The sequence below is a fragment of the Acanthopagrus latus genome, chromosome 17, assembly GCF_904848185.1.
Source record: "Acanthopagrus latus isolate v.2019 chromosome 17, fAcaLat1.1, whole genome shotgun sequence".
Taxonomy (NCBI): Eukaryota; Metazoa; Chordata; class Actinopteri; order Spariformes; family Sparidae; genus Acanthopagrus; species Acanthopagrus latus.
This window is the reverse complement of record NC_051055.1, coordinates 26,151,863-26,174,954: the sequence shown is the minus strand read 5'-3', so window position 1 is coordinate 26,174,954 and position 23,092 is coordinate 26,151,863. Positions and strand designations below refer to the sequence as shown.

General features: G+C 43.0%; 1 protein-coding gene across 3 annotated transcripts in view; it reads left to right on the top strand.

Moving 5' to 3' along the window:
* sv2a (synaptic vesicle glycoprotein 2A) overlaps nt 1–23,092 on the top strand; it is a 53,325-nt gene that overhangs the window by 2,256 nt on the left and 27,977 nt on the right. For 2 of the 3 annotated variants that reach the window (XM_037075295.1, XM_037075297.1), the window contains exon 2: nt 22,246–23,035. In XM_037075295.1, the coding sequence (XP_036931190.1) occupies nt 22,426–23,035 (610 nt within the window). In that variant the 5' untranslated portion in view covers nt 22,246–22,425. Of the gene's footprint in view, nt 1–6,101; nt 6,165–22,245; nt 23,036–23,092 lie in introns of all 3 variants that reach the window. The other variant, XM_037075296.1, reaches the window with a different exon arrangement.

Genomic DNA, 23,092 nt, shown 5'->3' with positions numbered 1-23,092 from the left:
ACCATCTTTACCACTTTTTTTTGTAATTTTCTAGACAAAATAAATACAGATTGTTTTCAGGTTTTCAATAAGAATCCTAGTCGAGCTGTTGCTCAACATACGACACTCCAGGCTGTAGTTGTTGGTAGTGTTGCTCCACGTTTGCAGTGGCAAAGACAAAGATTGGTGCAAAGTCAGATGAGATCTTCAGAACAGCTATTTTACAGCTGCAACAATAAGACTATTAATTGGTTGACAGAAATATTAATTGTGTCGATCATTTTCAAACAAAAATGTCAAATATTTGCTGGTTCAAGCTTCTGAAATGTTTTGATCTGATACCTTTTTTTTCTCACATATGATATTAAACTGCATGTTGGTGGGATTTAGATTGTTGGCCACAAATGCTGCCTCTTTTTCACTCTTTTTGAAGGACGCACCGCTACTATCCTTCGTATCCTCACATATCCCAAGATTCTTTGCGCGCCCAAAAAAGAAGAGAGAAAGAGAGAAAATGGCGACATCACGTGGTGTAGATCGTCACTTTCGCGGGCCTGGGTGACAGAAATCGTGACGTGAGGGTGAAACACGACGTGATGCAACCAGGAAGGCTGACCTAAGGCTAGACCGTCCCATTTAACAATGGCTGATGCGGTTAACAAGGTCTCTCCGAAGGACTCGCCTTCGAAGACCTCAAAGGCTGGGTCCTTCGAAGGATGCAGACCCTGAACTGAGACACAGCAACTGTGTCCAGGTTGTGTTTCAATCTGTAATTTACGATTGAAAAGAATCAGAAACAAGTTGATTTATATGATTATAGACAATAGATTATTGTGGGGTTTAATCAATTCATTGTTTAGTATTTTTAAGATATGAAAAGAGTGTGAAAAATGCTCTTCATAGTTTGAAATTGCTCCAAAACAACCAAATGTCCAAAACCAAAAGACTCTTCATTTACTGACAAAAAAAAAGCAACAAATCCTCACATTTACACACAAACGTTTGATAATTTGGTTTAAAAAATGACTGAAAATGATTATCAGAACAGTAGGAGACTAATTTTCTCTCGATCGCCTAATCAATGAATCGATGTAGCTGTAACGCCATGAGTGGGGTCCTCATCCGACATCACTCAGCAAAACAGAAACAGTGACTTGACAGTCGTGTTGCAGGTGAAGCGGACGCTCCCGTGTAAATCTTTGTCCTCAACACAGGAGCTCCACTTGAAACCCGGAGGAGCTGAGGGAGCTGCTCTGTTTGGTGTTCTCATTTTCTGCCTGCTACCCCTGCTGATTGGGCCGTGCTCCGGTCCGTCCGCGGAGATTAGCCTTGTCACAAGTTACAACTCGCCTCTCCCTGCAGCTGGGAGCAATGGTGCCGGAGACATTAGCATAACATCTACAGAACAGGAAGGGAAAAAAAAACCCAAAACAAAACCAGCAGAGCGCAGACATCCACCCTCACTGCCCCATCCGGGTGTTGTCGAGATCAGCAATTAGCGCAGCTGTTTCAACATTTAGACGAGCGCTTCAGAGAAACGCTGGTTCATTTGTGCTGCATCGTTTTTCCTCCACTGATCTGTCTTTGGCTCGTGATGCTGCTGCTGCTGCTGAAATGTTCCTCTCTGCTAAAGATTTACTGAGTCTGAGGGGATAATCGATGGCCTTCTCCGTCGTCTCCAGACGGGTCGGTCGAAGCGACGATTAGTGTCAAGCACATAACTCTTCATTAACCGCTGACGGCTTCTTGTGTTCCAGAGGAGACGAGGTGTCTGACTGCTGTTTTCTGCTTTTATAAGCACATGCAGATGATAAATCCTCAGCTGCCCTGTGATTAGCTTCTTTTTACAGTCGTGATATCTGGTTCTTAATTGACTGCTAGTGTCAGTGATCAGAAAACGAATAGAATAGAAAATAACTTATAATATGCATAATGCAGAAAATAATCGGTGCAAAAACTATCAAATTACTCGTAAAGTCCCCTGTTTCACTGCACTATAAACTGTCCGTCCTCCATAAGATACATATCTCTGTTTGCTTTACAACCATATTTGAAGGATGATGGCAAAAAAATGTGCATTTATGTAAATATCTAGTATCGGCTGATCTATAGATATCAGATTGATTTTTACCCCCTAATGGTGATACTGAGCCCCGGGGACATTGTATCTTTGCTAGTTTTCTGAAAAACTCAAATAAATGAGTGGAAATATTCACATTTGCTTTCTTGTTGGGAGTTAAAGTAAGTTAGAGAAGACTGATAACACTCTTATAACTGGGCTGAAACCAGGAGACAGTTAGCTTAGCTTAGCATAAAGATTGGCAGCAGCACATGACGCCGAGTGAAACCACCACGTTGCATATTTTGTGTACAAAATAACCCAAAACCAAATGACACAACATCTTGATTGATGAGCCTCCAAAGTGCCTGAAGACTTATTTTTTTATTTTGGAGACTGATTAGCTGTTGCCAGATTTATGCTAGGCTATGCTAATCAAATCCTGGCACCAGCTCCTATTTGAAACACCTGTCAAATCACAAGCTAGTACTTCAATAAATCTACCGTCTTAGATTATCGCCTCCATTTTCCCTGTAATTGGTACCAAATTACAGTAATTTCAGGAAAGCCCTGTGGGAGATTATTAAGGAATCATGGAACCAGTGAAATAATTCAGCTCCTCTTTTTTTTTCCTCCTCCGCTGGCTTACTTTACTGTTTGTGGTAGATTGATCTTGAACTCAGCAGCAGAGGGATGACACACGCTGCACAGAGAAGCGAGAGCAAAGCTTGTAGTGACAACAATTTAATTCACACGACCATAAAAAAACATCCATTGTTCAGTGAGAGAGAAGAGCTGCAGCCGAGCATCTGCACAGTGTTACGCTGATTATATCTGAACGGAGAGTCTGGCCCACATTTTCTTTGGTGTCTAGGAAGAATGCGCTTCCTCCTCGGAGGTAGTGCTGCTGCCTTGAAGTACATCTTTCAGTCACCTTTAGTGTTGCGGTACAGTCGCTGTTTCCACCACATTGGACCAAATTGTACTTGATTCTCGTGACGGCAGGTCAAAGATGTAACTCATTCAGCATTCATGGTTCCCAGAGGATGAATACTAATGATTTTGATCCTCTGACTTCTCCTGGCACCACAGTACCTGTATTCTTTCTAATGGCAAGCAGCGAGTGACTTTAACGGTTGTGAATCCTGCATCTCCCCTGGCTGAGCTGAGCTGCATGTTGAAGTGTCCTTAAGCAAGTTACTGAACTCCAAATTGCCCCTGTTGTGCAGTCGGCACCTTGCATGGCGGCCTCCGCCATCAGTGCATGAATGTGTGTGTGAATGGGTGAATGTGGCAAGTGTTGTAAAGCACTTTGAGCGGTCAGCAGACTGGAAGAGTGCTATAAAAATGTCCATTTACCATTTAAGCTTATGAGAAAATGATCCTGCGTCTCACTTGATTTGTTACCTCAGTACACAGTTACATGATGAGTTTATGCTCTCAGTCTCTAGTGTCACATCTTCTTTAACACAGCATGATGTTCATTTGGTAAATGATGGTCCCATGTAGAGTAGAACAGATGATAAGGCAGGTCATGCTTTAGCGTGTCCACCTTGTCATGCTACCATGGCATGTTCTCTACTTCTTAGTCAGATCCAGTCAGGAAACATTGTCAACTTTGTCTCCCAGCGGCCATCAGTGTGTTCAAAACAGATGCATTGACTCAATAAGCTGAGTTTACTGTATTAGTAATGATTGATTCTAACATCTATCTATCCATTTTCTGACAAATCAGCTTCGGTTTAAGAGACACTTTGAACTGAACACACATCACAACACTGTTAGATTAGATGTTACACAAGCAGTGAATGCTAGTGTTCCTAATATTAAGACCCAATCTGAGCTGCTGGTACAGGCCGTGGAAACCTCCCTTTGTGCACGACAGTTGTGTTGTGCACACCAGCTTTTGTCGACCGTGCTGCAGGTTTTGAACTGCACCTCTCAGCTGCCCCCCCGGTCGACATCCTCTTCAGTCCATTTTGCAGTGAGCACAGCCAAAATGGATGCAGAGAGAGCTGACGTCACCGTGTTTGACATGGTGTTGCTAGCCGCCTCGGTGCCACCAGGGTGACAGTGCACACTGAGAGCCCGAGCAGGGGAACAATGACGTGACTCATGTTAGGCTGCAGATTCTCCCAAAGGGGACTTTGCATCCAGGGAGGAGCTATGACCCAGTAAAGCCTAACAACCAATCATCACACCCTCCTTTAGAGGCTGCTGTTATGTTGTTAGCCTGGATTGGCCTGCAGCCACGCAGGAACATGGTGCAGCTGAATAAAACTGTCACTTCCTGTGCGACCGTGTGCAGATGTCTCACTGTTGTTGGTACAGCTGAGCAGGAGCTGGACCGAGACTGCCAGCAGAAGAGGTTTTCTTTTTTTTTTTTTTTTTTTTTTTTATGTATCTCTACAATGCATCACTGCTGAAGGCCCAGCCGACTCTGGCACCTCTGTCCTTGTGGCCAGAGAACAAGACATGAATAATTGATGCAATTCCTCACACAGCCTCAGAAGGACTCCCCTCGAAGCCCAGCCCAGGGCAGCTGATAGAGAAATGATGGATGAGGTTGGATGAAAAAAAATGCTGGTGGATGGGTGATATCCAGAGACGCCACATGAGGATAAATGTTTTTGTCTGTCTGGGCCGAGATGACTAACAACAGCCTGTGTGTTCCTGCAGTAGGCAGAAAGGGAAAACTAAATGTTGCACCTCACCCTGCACAGGTCTGGAGGGCATTTCAATGACTTCTTAAGTGACGAGCTCACACAAAGAGTGCATACTGTCTTGATGAATGTCAGAAGGATGGTATTGATTTAACCTTTGACCCCTCAAGGTGCTCGCCAAAAATGGAGCCAATACAAATCATTTAAATAAGAAAATTACTTCTTCAGAAATTGAGTCTCTTTGCAAAAACGTCTGCGCCCACAGACATCATTCTGTACTTGTCATTTTGTCTTTTATACATATTTTTTTTGTTCAAGATAACGGCGGGTTGGGTTTGGTTGCCTATCATCATAACCTCTGGGAGAGAGTCAGACAATGTGGAAGGACGTTGTGAACAAGACTGAACGGAACATGAACATTTCTGTGTTAGCTGGGTCTGATTGATCGATTTCCATCAGTGGTGGTTGTTAAACTACACATACAACAACTCCCATGATCCTACACCACTGATTTACAGACCCCTAGTGGCAGAAACTGCATACTGTGCATTTAATGTATCAATATTCTGATAAGCTAATATTTTACTTTTAATCCAACAATAAGGTTTGGTTATGGACAGTGCTGCTGACTTCTGAGTCAGCATTGTGATTTAAAAAGTCCTCGACCAGGGAGCGGAGAAAATGCAGAGTTGGTGTTGTTTTTGAACGTCCAGTTTATATTTTCTTAATAAACTCCAACTGCTCGGTTACATTGGTGGCAGCCGTGTTAACCATACTGTTGTTGTCTGTGTTTTCTCAGCTGGGAGTTCAGCTACTCGGATAACTTTGTTTTAAACCACTGAGGTCGAACACAGCTCAGTGATGGACATGTGGTGCGGAGATGGAGATCCTTTTAAATCCTGATGTATGATGGTCTAACTGCAGACCTTTCGCTCCCCTGAGTGATGGTGGAAAGCGGCGGTGACTGCAGTGGGGAGCTAATGAGTAATTCCTGCCCTCCGGTGACTCTGAGGGAACACAGAAACACATAGTGCACCTCCGACGATGATGTCATCGTCCATATCGATGTTTCATCGTCACGTGCCAGCACACAGCACTACTTCCTAAGAGACATTATTCTTGGATTTGTTAACGTTGCAAATTTGACTTGACGATGGAGCAATGTGGCAAGTTGGAGGATCACCAATGTTCTTACAATTCATCCTGACGTGAATATTTGTGCCAGATTTCATGGCCATAATATTTTTGAGAGATTCCACCCAAACCCTCACGGTGGGATCATTAAAGTCTCAAGGTTTCGTCCATATCTGTACAGTTCTGGTGCCAATCCATGATGTAGACGTTCAGATATTTCACTAAATGATTCCAACTTTTGACGATGTTTTATCAAAACTCCCCAGACGGAGACATTTTCCCCCCGGAGCCGTGCCGCCAGCATTACTGACAATCCACATCCATCCCAGGTATTTATAACTGTGAATGTAGAAGCTTCCCTGAACTGCATATGAATTTAATGACTATAGTTTAACTGCTTTATCAGCAGTTTAAACGTCTTGTTTCCTATTACTCAGCAGCCTGTACATCCTCCTCCTCTCGATGGTATATAGACAGCTGCCTTGTCTCTCTTTCTCCACTTTGGCGAGCTGATTTGAAAACGAGCATACGGCTGAATGTAATCTCCTCCTGTGGTCTGAGCCCATCATGGCAGCCGACAGTGTGCTTTATTACGAGCGTAGGTGTTTGTTGACTGAGTCTTGTGGGGGGGAAATCTTCAAACAGAGCGAGCGCGTGGGCCGTGCTGACCCGACCCAGAATGCAATGCTCCCGATTCGCTCATGAGAGCAGCAAAAAAAAAAAAGACTCCAACCGAGAGAGAGCGAGAGCAGCGGCGATCTGGTGGGCTGAGCATGAATACAAAGTTTATCGTTGTAAGCGTCAGGACTGTTTTATATGCATCTCAGTGGGCTGCAGAATGACGATGATAATGATGATAATGATGATGAAATGGACAGATTAATTTTCCATATTTTCTCTCCTGCAGCAATTGTATGGAACTACACAACTTATTATGTGACAGATGCGTTGGAGCAGGGTGCACTAGATAACAAACTCAGATTACAGCTGAGATGTTTATTTACATTGAACGGTGAGGACACCCGTGTGGCAAAATGGCTCACTAATTTGAAAACGTTCACCTGTATGTATGAAATTTGGTACACGTGTATATTGCCGTGACCTAAACGCAGCAAGATGTTGGCCATTTTGAATTTAGTGCTTATTTTTTATTTGATTTACAGGCATAGGTGTAAAACTCCTATAGGTTTGATAATTTTTTCTACTGTTCGACTTCTGGATTGCCTTGAGGTTGCTTAGGATTTATTGGTTTCATGAGTGTTTATGTCTTTACAATCGTCTGATTGATTGAGCATTCATTTATAGATGATTGTCAATCAAATGAATCTCTATAGTCCACTGACTGGATGTAAGCAGCTCATATATGGACGTACTTTAATGCTGCACATCTACCTGATTATGTCAGACAGAACAAACGTTGTGTGAATAAATATTTCGGCGTACAGGATTTATTTTTATTGTCATCAAGGAAGAACACCCCCAGAGATGCTGCACAAACAAAAAAGGTGCACTTTAAAGTGCACTGAAAGCCAGCTTTGGAACAGCACGGCTGTGGAGTTGTTATGCCACATGAGTCACGCTGATGTTGTGGATTAAGCGATGAAGTGCTGGAGTTTTACTTTTATTGACTTGAGAAAGAACGCTGGCCACCATCCCTCGCCACGATGATTGCAGCGGCTGGTGTTGCTAAGAAACTAGGTGAGGAGTTTTGTGTTAAATTGACACGTGAACAACGAGTCTGGACAAAGAGTCACACACCCACTCAGTCCATTAAAAACACAGACTGCCGGCAGCATTTGAAGACCAACCCATTCTGCATATTTAGCTTTAGATTTGTGGAACGTACTCGTCATAATTCATTCAGTGTTTGTGCTTTCTCTACTGTTAGCATGTGGTCTTCGATCAGGACCGTGCAGAACCTCGGGGACGATCTGTCAGAGGGGGGAATTAACCGCACGTGTCACGGCAAGAAATTAGAGATGTCAAGAGAAATTAAATCAGCGCTGCATGAAGTTACCGACCATCTGCAGCTTTTAACATTCAACGCTGACCTGATCATTTCCCACCTGTCACTCTCGATCTCTAACACACATACATGCTGCATAACATTTGCACACATGCATTCTTTTTCACTCGTTGGACTCTCTGGCACACACGTCTATGTTAACACACACACACACACACAAGAAACACTCGGAGACAAAGACTATCATCACTTGTGCTCGGCGCTGTCACACTTGTTATTTGCGGCATCTGTGCCGTCAAATGAGCAGCAGGATTTAATTCAGTGTGTGAACGCGTGAATGAGAGCGGAGGAAACGACGAGCACAAGCATGAAAACCGACAGTATGGACAGTATATGTGCTGTCATACTGAGTCAGAGCCGGTACTGTAAATCAGAGCGGAACTGTATCACAAACATATGAAGGACTGTCTGTCGATTAATTTGATAATTGAAAGCAAACTGCAATTATAAATGTGTAATCATAGTCTTAGTGTTTGATAATCGATAGAAATTGACCACATTTTATTATTTTGAGCACTCATTTGATGCATTGTGACATATATTTGCCACGTCATGACATGCTGTTTATTCAAGGAGACATGTTTGACATTTTGATGTTCATACTTTTATTTTGGGATACTACTAGTATGGGTTTACATGCTTCAGTGCTCAAAAAACACATCAGTTCTCTCATAGTCTTCATTTGAAAACCTCTGTTTTAGCTCCCGTCCCTTTAAGACCCAGTCTCTTCTGATTGGTCAGCTAACACACGCCTGAGCCAGTACCGCAAACAACAACAGAGCAGCTGTGCTAAACTTGTTGCTAGGCATAAATCATGCAAATGTGTGACTTCTTGATGCAGTGTGATGTCACAAAGTCATGGAATTAAAGGCAGGAGTACTGACGAGGCGTTTAAGGGGCAGTGTTTTCTGTGGGAGAGAAGACCTTCTGTTGGTGCAGGACTTTTTACATGTCACAAGACACTGAAAGAAAGTAACATGATTTGATTAAGTCATTTTTTGGTGTCATTTCAGTAATGGTATCTTTTTCTTCCAGTAAAAGAGACAGTAAACTGAATATTTTTGGGTTTTAGACTCATTAGTTGGACAAAACAAGGTGTTTGATGATGCTTAAAGTGGAAAGTTGAGAACGATTCGGTGAGAAAATAACCAGCAGACAAATCTATAACGAAATTAACTGTTGACTCTAATGGAGCGTGATCCTTTGTGATGGTTGAATATGTTTGCATGTGTGAAGGTGTTCATCTGCGCGGTGATGAAGGCTGAGGTTATATCTGGAGACAGAGATGACTCATCCTGGCTGCAAACGCAGGGGCTGTTAATTGAATGCAACTTTAAAAGAACGTGAGGAATTCAAATATAAAGTGATTTACCTGAAGCTACGGAGACATCTCAGAGGCTGTTTCACCTTCCAGAGGCATGAAAGTGAACAAATCATTGAAAACGAGCTCAACGTCAAGGTGCCCCATAATCACTGCTTTAAAATATGCAGTGGGGTGTTTATATTTATGGAAATATTCAAATTCAAAGCTGAATGTGTTTATGTGCCATCAAACGGAAAAATCCAAGATGTCTCGTGCATCACTTTATGCATTTCTCCCAAACTCAGCCTGACAGATTTGGTATCTTTGGAAGATTGGAGATTGAATATAAAAGCTAATTTTCATGGGGTTGAACAATTTCCCCAAACCACATTTTCTAAAATCCTGAGAGAGGTTGTTGCTGTTGGTTTGGTATCACTTTTGCTCTGTTGACAAGGCTTTCAGCATCACTGTTTTACAGGCAGAACAGAATCCTTTTCATTTTTTGTTTCCAGAGCAGTCTCAAAGCAACCCAGGAGATGAATATAAATACAGTTTGGACTAAAACATAGTAGAATATTCTCTGTGTTGGTCTTGTTTGCTTAGAGTAGGTCTGGTTTATAAGGATGTCATTTTGTATATTCCCTTCAACCTTTTTGAAAGTCGAGATTTCATAAAAGAATAATATTTTTTAACCACCTTAGGTCACAAATATATTGTGCACCCATTTAACAAAATATGCCCAAAAATCCCATACTTGTCTTTTTCTATAAAAATCAAAATGTGTTTTTTTTTCTATGTGTACAAGGGCTTGAACCAACCACAATGAACTGATAACATCATGACATACACCCATAAAAACAAACGTCAACATTTGGCACAAAGCTAATGTTCGTTGGGCAGCTAGTTATTAACAGCCTGGTACGCTCACTACACGCGGACTTTCCAGTGTTTAATTACTTGTTTTCCTCAGAAAAGCATCACAATATGGAAGCTAGTGACATTTTATCTGGACAAACAAACTATCAGTGGTTTATTTTGCCTACACATCTAGCAGACATAATGTCTTCTCTTTTTTTTTTTAGCTCAGTTTTTGGTCTCCACCATCACCTGACCAAATATCTAGCCCTAAATCTGCTATCGGCTCTATCATATTCACAAGCTAGCCACTAACTGCGTCTGTCTGCTGTTCCCTGTTGGTACAGGTTGATTAATTTGGGTTCATCAGAAATGTTTATTCTCTGAAAAAAAGCAGTGAGACTGATCCCAGTAAAGATGTAAACCAGAAAAACGTGAGATAAAGATGCTAAAACGCTACATAGAACTGAGGGGAGCTACATGCTCAGGTTACAAGTAGTAATTGGACTCATGTTAATATTAGAATAATAAAACAAATGCTGCACACTGCAACACTAAACATTTTTCAGCTGTAGCGTCCGGGGTTATTGTCCAGCTCAATGAAAACATGTTTCCCGGGACTCTCAGGTGAAACGTGCTGTACCAACACCTGGGTCTCTGTTTGTTTGACACCAAGCTTATCGCTACACGCTACACAAACACGTCCACCAGTCATAACGAGGTCAAAGTGTTTCAGTAGCTGAACCAGATCAAACATGCTGTCGATCACGTAGGTCAACATGAGTGATGTGTTCGCTCTGATGTTGTGACAGAAACACAATATGGAGACTGTTTTCATGTGAACATGTGAGTCACACGCAGGGATAAAGATCAGCCTGAGTCGTGATTCATCTTGTACCGTTCTTCATGGTCTTATTTGGGCATCACTGAAGAGAAAGTAGAAGAGACACCTCCTGCTGTCAGGGAAATAAATCACACTGTGAATGTGATGGGTTTTAATGAAAGCTAGTTAATTCAGATAATGTTTTCAGGGTGTTGGGAGCTTTAAGGCTGGGGGTCGTGGTGCTGTATACGAACCGTCCGCTGGTTTCATCCTCCTCATCCATCTCCTCAGAGCCCGGCCTGTCTTCTCCCCTGCCAAAAACTCTCTGCCGCTTAATAGGTCTTGTATTTCCACTAAATAAAACATCCCGCTGCTATCATCGAGTGCCAAGGCTCTGATGTGAAAGGTGGGCAATCCATTGAAGCAGCTCAGTTTGGCGGACGCTTTTAACGCCGCTGTAAAGAGTAATTGTTAAGTGCTCAAGGCTATCAGGGGGAGTTATGAATGGAGGTTATACGCTGGCGTTGAAAGGACCGCCTTGTCGGAGTCGGACTAATGTGGTTATAACTCCTTCAGTGGCAACTGGAAGTCTCTAGTGCTCCTCTGGGGAGTAAATAGTAGAGATGTAGATGGACTAAATGAAATATAATATTCACAATAAGCTTCTCCACTGGAGAGTGCAACCATACATCATTACATCAACAAATGAAATACAGCATAAAAAAACATCAACACTGATCCGGAAGAGCAGCTACTGGCTCTTTGTTATATTAACGTCATCACATTTTTACAGATAATAACAGACGAACATGACAAAATGCTGTAAATTTGAGGTGTTGATTAATCGAATGATTTATGGATGTGGTGGGTGACTTTGTCACATGTTGTGAGCTGAACCACCTGCAGCTCAACACAACAAAGACCAAAGAGCTGGTGGTGGATCTGAGGAGAACCAGGACACCAGTGACCCCAGTTTCCATCCTGGGGTCACAACGTGGACGTCCTTGAACACTACAAATATCTGGGGGTGTTCATCGATAATTAACTGGACTGGACTAGTCACACTGAAGTCCTTTATAAGAAGGGACAGAGCCGCCTCTATTTTCTGAGGAGGCTCGGCTCCTTTTACATCTGCTGAGGGGGTTTTATGAGTCTGTAATGTGCTGGGGCAGCAGACTGAGAGTTGCAGATCCCAACAGACTCAACAAGCTGATCGGGAACGCCAGTGACGTTGTGGTGGAGCTGGACTCTTCGACAGCAGTGTGAGACAGGAGGATGCAGGAAGTCATTCCTGCCTGTGGCCACTGAACTTTACAGCTCCTCTCTCTGATGATCGGACTCAAATGGCTATTTATAAAAAAACAAACAAAAACAAAACTATATTCAACATCTAGATGCCATCTTTGGTTTATTAGAGGATCTTTTTGAAAGCAGCTTTCTTGTCATTGGAAACACCACTGTGAACATGGAAAACAAGAAAAACTGAGTGAGGCTAACATTAAGCTAATGTCAAGTATTAACATTCTTCTGCAGACTTTGCTATTTGCTAAAACAGATTATTTATAGTGTTTTATTTTAATGTTTCCACCCCAAACGATCTGTAACACTGTGATTATTTGGGGCAGCGTGGACTGACAGCAGCTCCAAGACATCATGATTCATTTAGCGCCCTTGTTGTTGCCAGCCATCTTTTGTTAGCGTGCTTTTAGCCTGCCACTTAGTATGTTGCAGATGTGTGAGAGTGTGTGGCTGCACTTCTCGTCCCCCTGGTGTCATTTCTGCTCACTGGAGGAAAATGGGATTACATAATTAAGTCTTTCATCAGCAGCAAACGACAGCCCGGGCTTTTGCTCGGTCCCCCCCCTCGACTATTAATTTATTATCAATTTACACTTCATTACAGGTGCCAGAACAGTTTGGAAAACTACTCTGTTTCACAATAACTATTTATGGTAAAAGCTTATCTTTGTTCCAAAAACCATTTAGTCTTCATCGAAGCCCAGTTGGATAGAAGAAAAGTGGCTGCAGCTGCACATTATCTCTACATGGGCGCAAGAAGAAAGTGTTTGTTATTCATCGGCAGAGAGTCGACCAACACCTCCTCTCATATCTGTATCTCCAGCTTGTGAAAGGCTAATCAGATGGTGATGGGCTGCCTCATTTCATTCAGATCGGTCTCAAGAGTCAACCGGTACAAAGGTCGTGACCATGGTGACGGAGGAGGATCGACCAATCGGCTGATTCCTCAGAGGGAAATAGGAAATGAATAGAGACGCTACACAGAGATGGATGTAGAAGGTTACAGCTGTTCAGTGTCTGAAGTTAGAGATGGTATAAACAGAGGAGGATCTTATTGTTTGGTACAATACACGATCATTTTAACAATGTTGTAGTGAAGAAAAGCTTTTGCTTTAAAAGCACAGCATGGAGCTTTTCCTTAAATAGTCAAAACAATGAAAACAAAGGATGTGATGAGGGACGAGGGAATGTGTTAAAGTGGATTTGCTCTCTCTGTTTCATCTGATGTTACTTGGGTTTGAACATTGTTGTAAACATCTGGGATAATGTGAGTACAACTCAGCTAAATATTTGGCAAAGGACGAGAGATTTAATGAGGAAATATTACAAACTGTATATTACAGGTCTGCAGTTTCTAAAGAATTTCCTCGTTAGATCTAAGTCTGTTACACTTGGCACTAGTAATATGTATGTATTCATTTACTGTGAAACACTTGATTATCCATACATGTTGAATGTGTGTTGATTATCTGGACATTATGAGGAAATTTTGCAGACACTTTTGTCCAAAGTGACTTTCATACATTCATACACTGATGGCGGTGGCTGCCAGCACATCAGGAGCAGTTCGGGGTTCAGTACCTTGCCCAAGGACACTCTGACATGCAGACAAGGGGAATTGAACCAGTGACCTTCCAGTAACAGGACGCTGGGTCTAACCCTGAGCCACAGCTGCCCTGTGAAATAAAGCATTAACCAAAAATTTGCATTGTTGCTTCTAAACAAACAGTCGATTTTCTAGCTGGTTGTTTCATCTAACCCACGGCCGTAGCGGCTAGTATTTCCTCCAAGGACGCTGTTTTGGTTCGATACCTGACAAGATGCCTCATAACATGAGACCAAGATGTCATGCTCCTCTATATTTTCAGGCAGCAGATTTCTGGCAGTTCACAGTCAATGAATGACGATTACTTTCACTTATAGCCTTTAACAAATACAACCAAAAAAAGCCAATGCACATGTATTTTACAGTGGGAGTGATAACACACACAGATGTTTATCTCGTCCTCCACCTGTTCCTCATGTGCAACATATTTACATGGCTGTAAAACGCTCCCCGGTGCCCTTCACATTATTTGTCTTTCCACCGCCTGCCGTCGTTCACATTTAATTAAGTCTTACTCGGTAGTATTTTCAGTTTGTAGCCAACTTACTATGACGCCCGCATGACGATGTGCGTTTAAACATTCAAACATGCCACTCCTGTGCCTGACTTCTCTATGTGTTCACGAAATATGCAAACAAGGTCGTTTCCTTTCCCCACCGCAGATCTTATGTTCAATGCATCCTGTCTGCACTGTAGGTTTACTGAGCCGTAGTCTGTAGGCAACAGAACATGGACGCAGTGTCTGCCGGTGATGTCAGCCATTCATTTCTGAAGGGACGGCGGATTTAAAGCCTGGAGTTTATCACTTGCTGCTCCCTTGACGGTTGTTTTTGAGCCATGAAATCCAATTTTCTGCAGCAGGGTAGAGCTGAGAGGAGAGAGCGGGCGCTGCCATCGAGGCTGCTACGGCCCTTTAATGTAGTCTTAATGGAGCAATCACTTTTCAAATTGCTTCCCAGATTAGAGGAAAGGAAGTTAGGTATTTTGGCTCTGTTGGAGGAAAGCTCTTGTGAGCTGGGAGTTTAACATTCACTCCCACAGGATCAGTTGTTGTGGGCCTCTGTGGAAGCCAGCTGCTCGTCTTTAGATGCATCTGGTTCAGTTGTAGCGATTATCGCTTGTATGGATTTTTGGGATGTGATTTATGGGACCAGTTTGGTGCTGCCTTCTTGTAAACTAGATGGGAAATCTATGTAATGTAATGTTAATGCCCTGTTTACCAACTGATTTTTTTTTTTTTGTTTTTGGTTGTATTGTTTTGGTTTTTGGATGCTCTTATGGTCGTATCGTCATTGGAACAGTGATATATGCGTTTCGGGAGTTGCTGCCAATTAAACTATTCATTTGTTTGCATGTGAGGATGTGCTGACCAAAACAATTACCTGAAAGATGCTAAAATGCAATGTGGCAGTACGAACACGCAAAAATGTGCTTTTTCCAGCCTTTTCGAATGTGAGGATTGGATGCTTGTCTTTGTCTTACATGATGTATTGGCCGGACAAAACAAGGCATTTAAAGATGTTAAACATGTTATCGACAAAACAATTAATAACTAGTTGTAGCCTTGAATTAATCCTCAAAGGGTGCACGTACAAATCCATTGTGAGGGTCTAAATCTGAGACTCACCGATCAAACAACAGATTGACTCAACGACAGCTGAACATGTGAGTCAAAGCTGAGCATCTAATGAAACAGTGTGACTGTGAAGCCTTTGACTCGCAGTCTGTGTTTCATTGTTTTCCATACCGTGCAGCGTCCACAGCTCAGACATGTTGGCTCGTAACTGCTCAGCCTCAGTTTTCACAAGCAAGTGAAAACTAAAATGAGCAATTCATTGGATTGGATCCAGGCTGATGACAAGTCGCCAAATGTCTTTCACAACGTTCGCTCATGATGTGATGTTGCACCTCCGAGTGAGAAACTGTTGAGCAAAAGGAGTGATCACAAGATGGAGGAGAGGCAGATATACTGACTTCAAAGCAACACGTCTGTCCAAATACATCCAAACCGAGCGTCTGGAGGAGTGTTTGCGAGGCTGAAAATCCAAATTCAGCAAAACAAATATATTTTTCAGCACTTGTTTTGAGTTATTATTAGTGAGTGAGGCTTGACCCGGAGGAGGCTCCACTGAGGCTCCCGTCACTGCTGTACACAAGAAATCAATTTACTCCTGGCTGCTTGTTCCTGCAGCTCAGCCTGAAGTGTGTTTTTGTTCTGATCCCAAATGTTGGTGATGCAGTTCTGTAAAAACCTCCGGCCCGTCTGAAGAAACGCATCAACAGAGGAGACGAGTCAACACAGGGATGTGGGGGTGATGTATTGTCTGCTGATCAGGTTTGTTCCATCACTTTGGTCCAGACTGAAATATATCAACAGATACCGGATGAATATCCATGAATGTCCATGAATGATCTCCTGACATTTCCTCTTGCACCACCACAAGATTGACCTTTGTAGTTTTGAATGAAATAGTGGATTGATTGCAATGAAATGTCGCACATGAGACCAAGCAGAGATGGAGTTCCCTCAGGGAAACTTTCATCCAGCGCCATGATCACTTCAACATTTTAAAATACTACTGCTATTACTACAACTAATAATAATAATAATAATAATCTGGTTGCTTATAAAGCACCTTTCTTAACAAAGTTACAAAGTCCTTAACAAGGAGAAATAAAACCAGAAGAAACAATAAAATTAAAATCCCTTAAATACAAATAAAAGAATATAAACAAAAAAACATATTAAACATTTCCAAAAGCTTGCACAAACCAGGTCATTAAATCAGAAATGTATTTACAGGCAGGGCAATTTAAGGTCTTAAAAGTGAGCAATACATTTTTAAAATCCACTTGAGATCTAACGGGGAGCCAGTGGAGGAGGGCAGGCACAGGAGGATGTGATCGTACCTCTTTGTTACGGTAATAGAATAGGATGTAGTGCCTCGTACCAACTGGGCGTTGGAGGGAGTAATGGCTGATACCAAGAACAGTGCAGTCCAATAATCAGACCGAGAACAGATAAAAGCAGGTGAAACTTGCGGCCAATAATAAAAAAGTTTTGAGATTATGTTCAACTTGAAGTATGGTTGGCTTTTAATTTGGTAATATTTTCCCCATCATCTTAGCACGCTAAGCTAAGATGCATTTAGTTCTCATGAGCATGTTAGCACGTAGCTCCGAGCACTGCTCTGCTCAAGAGTAGATTCAAGTTACTAAGATTCTTGAATCCCAGCCAGGAGAATGAGACGGGCCTTATTAAAGCCAAAAATCTAATTATAATGTAATTTGTGATTCTGATAAATCATGTTTTTTTTTTTTTAAATACTCTGAAATCTAATTAATCCGAGAATCAGGAATCTAATTAAATCAGATTCGATACTCTTTCACATGAGTTCCTGCTTTCAAATCATCATGCCGAAGCTGCAGTCATTATGCATCATTAACCGATCAGAGATACTAAAATAGATTTGTGTTTATATAATCTGTATTTATTGTATTACTCTGTACATATGAAGGGAGATCCCCCTCTTTCTTCTCAGGGTTTCAGTTTAGGCCGGCTGTTCTTCAGAACCTCAGTTGTCCCAGCAGACTTTTGGGTCGAGTGACGTCAGCTCGACACCCCCGAGGCTGCACAGGAAGCTATCAGAGGTTCCCTCTCTCTTGCCTTCCCACCGCTTTCTGCTTACATCTGCTGTTGTTGTCTCATTATAATAAAGTTAATGTGCACCTGTTACACAGACATTGTCTTACAAATAGGACACAAAGCTTCTAATGAACGGCAACGACGATAATAATAGTGTCACCAAGGTTAGTCTGCTGTTTACTGGCACTTATCCAGTGTAATTTTCACACTGCCCCTCCATCCAGCCTGATATTAATTACATGGCTCGTTGATTTATTGATTACAGTGTCAGTGCAATCGGATCACTTCCTCGACATCGAGACAACAGTGAAGGCAGAGCGCTGGAGGGATCCACGAGGATACCTCGATGTTGTCTAGATGCCAAGATTTGATAAACAACATCTAGTAACATCTAGGGAAGTTTATGCTAAAGCAAGTTTGTCGTAAATTGAAGAATTCTCTGAAACTAGGCCATTTTCCTTATCATTGTTACTGTTTTATGATGCAAAAGCAATGCAAGAACACCGCTCTACATGTTTGATTAACCGGTGAGGATGAAGACTTTTTGCCTCTGAGCTTTAGCAACAGTGCTGTAATGTTGTCAGCAGGAACCATCAAATGCAGGGTTAGGATCTGTTTAAAACAAGTCACTTAGAGATGAACAGTAGTTAGGTACAGCTAGTGAAACTGGGAAGAGACTATCTTGACCCAGATTGCCTCGCAGGAAGTGAAACATTAGCATTTAACAGACACCTGGATCATATGGAAGAGTCTAGCCAATCAGAGGCAGGCACCAGGCCCCCAGGAAAAGGGCGAGGCACTGAAGTCATTTTGAGATAGAGGCCATGCTGTGTGTTTACAACATTAAATGACTCGCTGGGACCCCAAAACAATTTTTAGCCCCATTGGTTTACAGAAGCAGCTGTAAAATGGAGGATGCTCTTTTGAGCGTCACAAACTCTGTGAATTGACTCGTTTTTACAAACAGAATTTGATCCATTTGGTCCGGTAACATTTGGAAAATCTAGTAGAGCTGCACAATTACATTTTTTAAAAAATCTTTGTTCGATTCAGTAGAGGGCTTAACCAGATGTTAGCCACTCATGTGCACACTTTATGGGCCCCACAATGCCAACGATCCTGGCAGTCGAGCTTTTTTGGTTTCACGCACAGCTGAGCAGCTTCACGACGAAGTAACACGGCTTCCAGGAGAGAGAGAAAAGAAATTAAATATTGAATTTGTCATTGTCGTGAGAGTACACTGCTTATGTGTTATGTTAAATGAAAAGCTTGTAGCAGCAGTGAGCTAACAGGCTATAATGGTTGTGCAGCCATCTTTCTTCACTCAAATAGGAACTACAAATACACATATGTGAGCAGTATAAATAGATAGGAGACATATATTTTTAAAGTAAACTGGTTTGCAAATGTCTTATTTTCAGTGTTTCCAGCTGAAGAAGGATGTTGAGCTGGGCGGTAGAGAGAGGGGGAGGGGTGATTGGACCACAGAAGACATATAGAATGAGTCAGAATGCTCCTGCAACACCGTATTAACCCGTGTTGTTTCTGTAGGCAGTGGACCGAGGAGGAGCAGCGATATGTTACCGTGCCCTGCAGCTCATTTGACTTTAAAATGTGTGAAATTAAACATTTCATGTGATGCCTTTCAACCTGTCTGCAGTTTGAAGTCGCAGCACGTGTTGCGAGAGGTTTCTGTGTTTCTCGGATAAAACTGTTAATGCAGGAAGAAAAAAAAAACAAGCAATTTTTCATTTTGTGCCGCCAGTGTGAACGGGTTTGTGACAGGACATGAGAAATGAGGCACCCAGTAAATACGGCCTTACTGTTTGTTGTGTTTTAAATGAGTAAGGGATGCAGGGTTTCAGCAGATGGACGCTGCCGTTCCCTTTGACATGACACCATTCTGCAGTACGTGGACTCAGTGTTTGTAGTCGTGTTGCTGCGTGCTGCCAGCTCCCTCGGGCTCAACATTTTTTTTCTCTCTCCCCCTCATGCTGAGCTGCTGCTGCTCTCTTTGCAGAGACTTTGAAAAGCTACGAGACCGACTTCACTGACGGCTACAGCTGCAGTCGATCCCCAGAGTGTCTGAGCTGTCTGGGGGCAAATCACCTCTGCTCGGTCTCACGAGCACATATATGAACTTGAGATGTGTTGTTGTTGCAGACAAGCAGTAAACAATGTCTCAACTTGGAGACATATGTTATGTCGAGGTTAGATCAGGTAAATGATTTGGTTTTGAACCAAGTAACTGATGCAGCCGACCAAATTGTGCTCTTAGTGCTGAGCTGTGGCAGATTTTAGACTGTATTTCATTAAGCTATTGTGTGGCTGCTTGGGTCTTAGCTACATTAAAGATACAAACCTAATTCTCAGTCAAGTAAAACATCATTGTAGATCAGCTCTGTGCTTTGGAGCATAGCAATGGGCGATCTGACGGTTTTAAATCACCAATCTTGAACTCTACATTTCATGTGGACAGTGTAGATTGTGGTATTTAATGTCCATCTACTTCTGTTTCCAACCTTCACCTTACAAACTAAGTGCTTCATCAGTTTCAGGTGTCTACAGGAGTTGGGTCGGCACAGCCTCGTTTCCCAAACTGACCATTAGAGATTAGTGGTCTACATCCATTTCCACCCACGAGCCTCGCCCCTCTTCCACCCCCATGTCTGACTGTAGATTTCTCCCTTGTTTTAGCTCAGGCAACACCAGGATATTGTTAATACGTGACTCTTGACTTTAGCTCCCAAAAGATTCTTACTATTCTCACAGCTGTCCGTTGAATATGAGTCTAGAGCCGGGAGACGATTATTCGTGTACAGAGGCTTGTGTGTGTGTGTGTGTGTGTGTGTGTGCATGTCGTAACGCTACAAGTCGGACATGTCACATGTCAACTGCTCACTCAAACACGTATGGTAATGACGGTCGGTCACCCTGCTGAGTTTGTTTTGCCCCATTTGTAGGGCTCGCAGCTCTTTTCTCGGCGCAGCATGTCCTCGTCAGCGAGACAAACAAGGGCAGCATCACACTGACAGCAGTGTCAGGGAAAAGAGCACGGCGGCCTGCTGATAGATCCACAGCGCCCCTTTTCTGGCCCCTGTTAAGTGCACTGCCCTCCTTTTTTAAATTCTTTTCTCTTATTAACTTGATGAGGATTAAGCTAACGGAGACAGGGAATTCAAAGTAGTGATGGAAGGGGACAACAAAAATGATTGTGAATTTAATTGATAATGAAATATTGTCAGTTATGTTGCAGTGTTTGCTTGAATATTGATCATTTTGCAATATTTCTGTTCACAGATCATTTAAAAATATATCTGTACTTTGTATTTCATGACACGTTTCAGGCCACCATGCGGTAACATTATGTTCTGACTCCCTCACAGTAAATCAGTAGGAGCACTTCCCATTATACATTGACCTATATGCAGTCCTGCTTGTTAATGAGACGTCTGTGTCGCAGCATGGCTGGGTATACGTTAGCTCGGCGGCGTGCCACTGTAAATGCCACGCTGTGATTTGTGCTGAGCCGAGGAGCGAGCGGTGAGATAACTGCTGTACAGTTGATATAGGCCACTGAGCTCCGAGATGTCAGCACCTTCAAGCTGTCGTGTCCTTTTATTCTTCAGCCATTAGTGCTGAGCCGGTTAATGTGTTTGGCAAATGGCAGCACGCGGGGAATGTCAATGGCGGCTCTGATCTCGTCCCCCTCCAGTCAGAAATGGGTTTTTCATCTTGTTACAGTTGAATGTTTGAGCTTCACTGTGTAGAATTATGTATGCGCAGAGATTGACACCAGAAGGCTGATTTCATATTCATCTGCTGAGTGATTAAATTTGTTCTGAGCTTAATGAAAGTCTGATTTTCAGAGACGAGTCTATGAGTGTGATTTTTGACATCACCAACATGGTTTGGAAGATAATCTTGGTGCAGAGATCACTGTGAGGAGGTTTGACGCGGCCTTTTGAGGTCCCCGATGATCTATACTTGTCTATGTTCTGGATGTGATCTCTTGTTATGTCATTGTTTTCTATTTGTTTCATTATCCGACTGAGCTGAATGGCTGCGTTTGGCTGTTTCTACTCTGCTGTTGGTGGAGCCACATCGCAGTGTTTGTTGTTTGGAGCCCTGATGAAAATGTTGGAAACACTGTTGGCTTTTGTAAAAACTGGCGTTTTTATGATTGGGCCTCAACAGTAAAGGCTTTTCGAAAGGTTTTTTGACAAGAAACTTAAAAAAAAAGTCATCACGTCACTGAATCTTGCTTGGGTGCCGGACTGTGGTGTCGGCTGTGCAGAAGTCTATGGGAGATGCATGGAGGAACACACTAAAACCCAACACATCTACGTTGTATGACTTCAGAGAGAAGTTAACGATGTCTTTTCCTCCCAATGATTGACAGGGCTGATAATACTGTGATCAAATGAGGCAGATCCGACCAAATATCTCCTATGAGACTGCAGTTACACTGTTTCGATAAAAACAATAAGCCATAAACTTACTCTGTTAAGTGTGTGCTCTCATTTTGGCACCACAGTCAGAAACCATAGAAAGATTCAGGGACACAATGACCCCTCCTTCTCTTTCCTCGGGTTTCTCATTGGATTGTTTCTTTTTGCAGTAAGAATTAACTTTAAAGTCAAGGAGGAGACATCTTGTGTCCAGCAAATAAACTTGGGAAATGAGAAATATCTGCATCTTCTTATGTCCTAATTTTTTAATGAGTGAGAGGGAGTAGGGACCATTTTAGGGATTTTAATGTGTTAATCAGTCTTATTTTCCCTCGTTCCCTCGACACTGCCAGTGTGATAAATCATGCTAACACAAACATTTTCCTTTGCTTCCTTCACAGGATCTGGTATCCGAGTGCACGCTGGCCAAACCCCGACAGCAGCAGTGCCGAGGAGCAGGGAGCTGTCCGTGGTGCTGAATTCATCGGCTAACAGAAATCCCCATTGCACACTCATGTGCTTGGGCCGCTCCTGATACCTCCTAGTCCTACAAGCAACTGACCACAACCTCCACATCCAAGATGGACGACGACGGGCGTTACAGAGATGGCCGCCAAGATTTCATCCGCGGCGCCAAGGACATTGCCAAAGTGGCGAAGAAACAAGTCGGCAAAAAGATTGGGCGCGGTGCGGACAAAATGGCCGACGAGTACACCAAGCGCTCTTATAAAAGGTTCGAAGAGGAAGATGATGATGACGACTACGCTGGCGTGCCGGGCAACGACGGTGGATATTACCGCAACGACAGCCGGGCCAATGACGACGAAGGTCACAGCGACTCCACTGAAGGACATGACGAGGATGATGAGATCTACGAAGGGGAGTACCAGGGCATCCCCAGGGCCGACTCTGGCAAGGCAGGCGGCATTGATGGCGTGACGGCCGCCCAGGCGCAGCAATTCAGGGATCTGTCAGCCTACGAGGGTGAGAGGAGGAAAGACCAGGAGGAGCTGGCCCAGCAGTACGAGACCATCCTGCAGGAGTGCGGCCACGGGAAGTTCCAGTGGACGCTCTACTTTGTCCTGGGGCTGGCGTTGATGGCAGACGGCGTGGAGATCTTTGTGGTCGGCTTCGTGCTGCCCAGCGCAGAGAAGGACATGTGTCTATCCGAGCCTAACAAGGGCATGCTGGGTAAGATTCACACATATCAGTCTCTTGCTTCAAGAAAGAATAATAAAGGGTAACTCC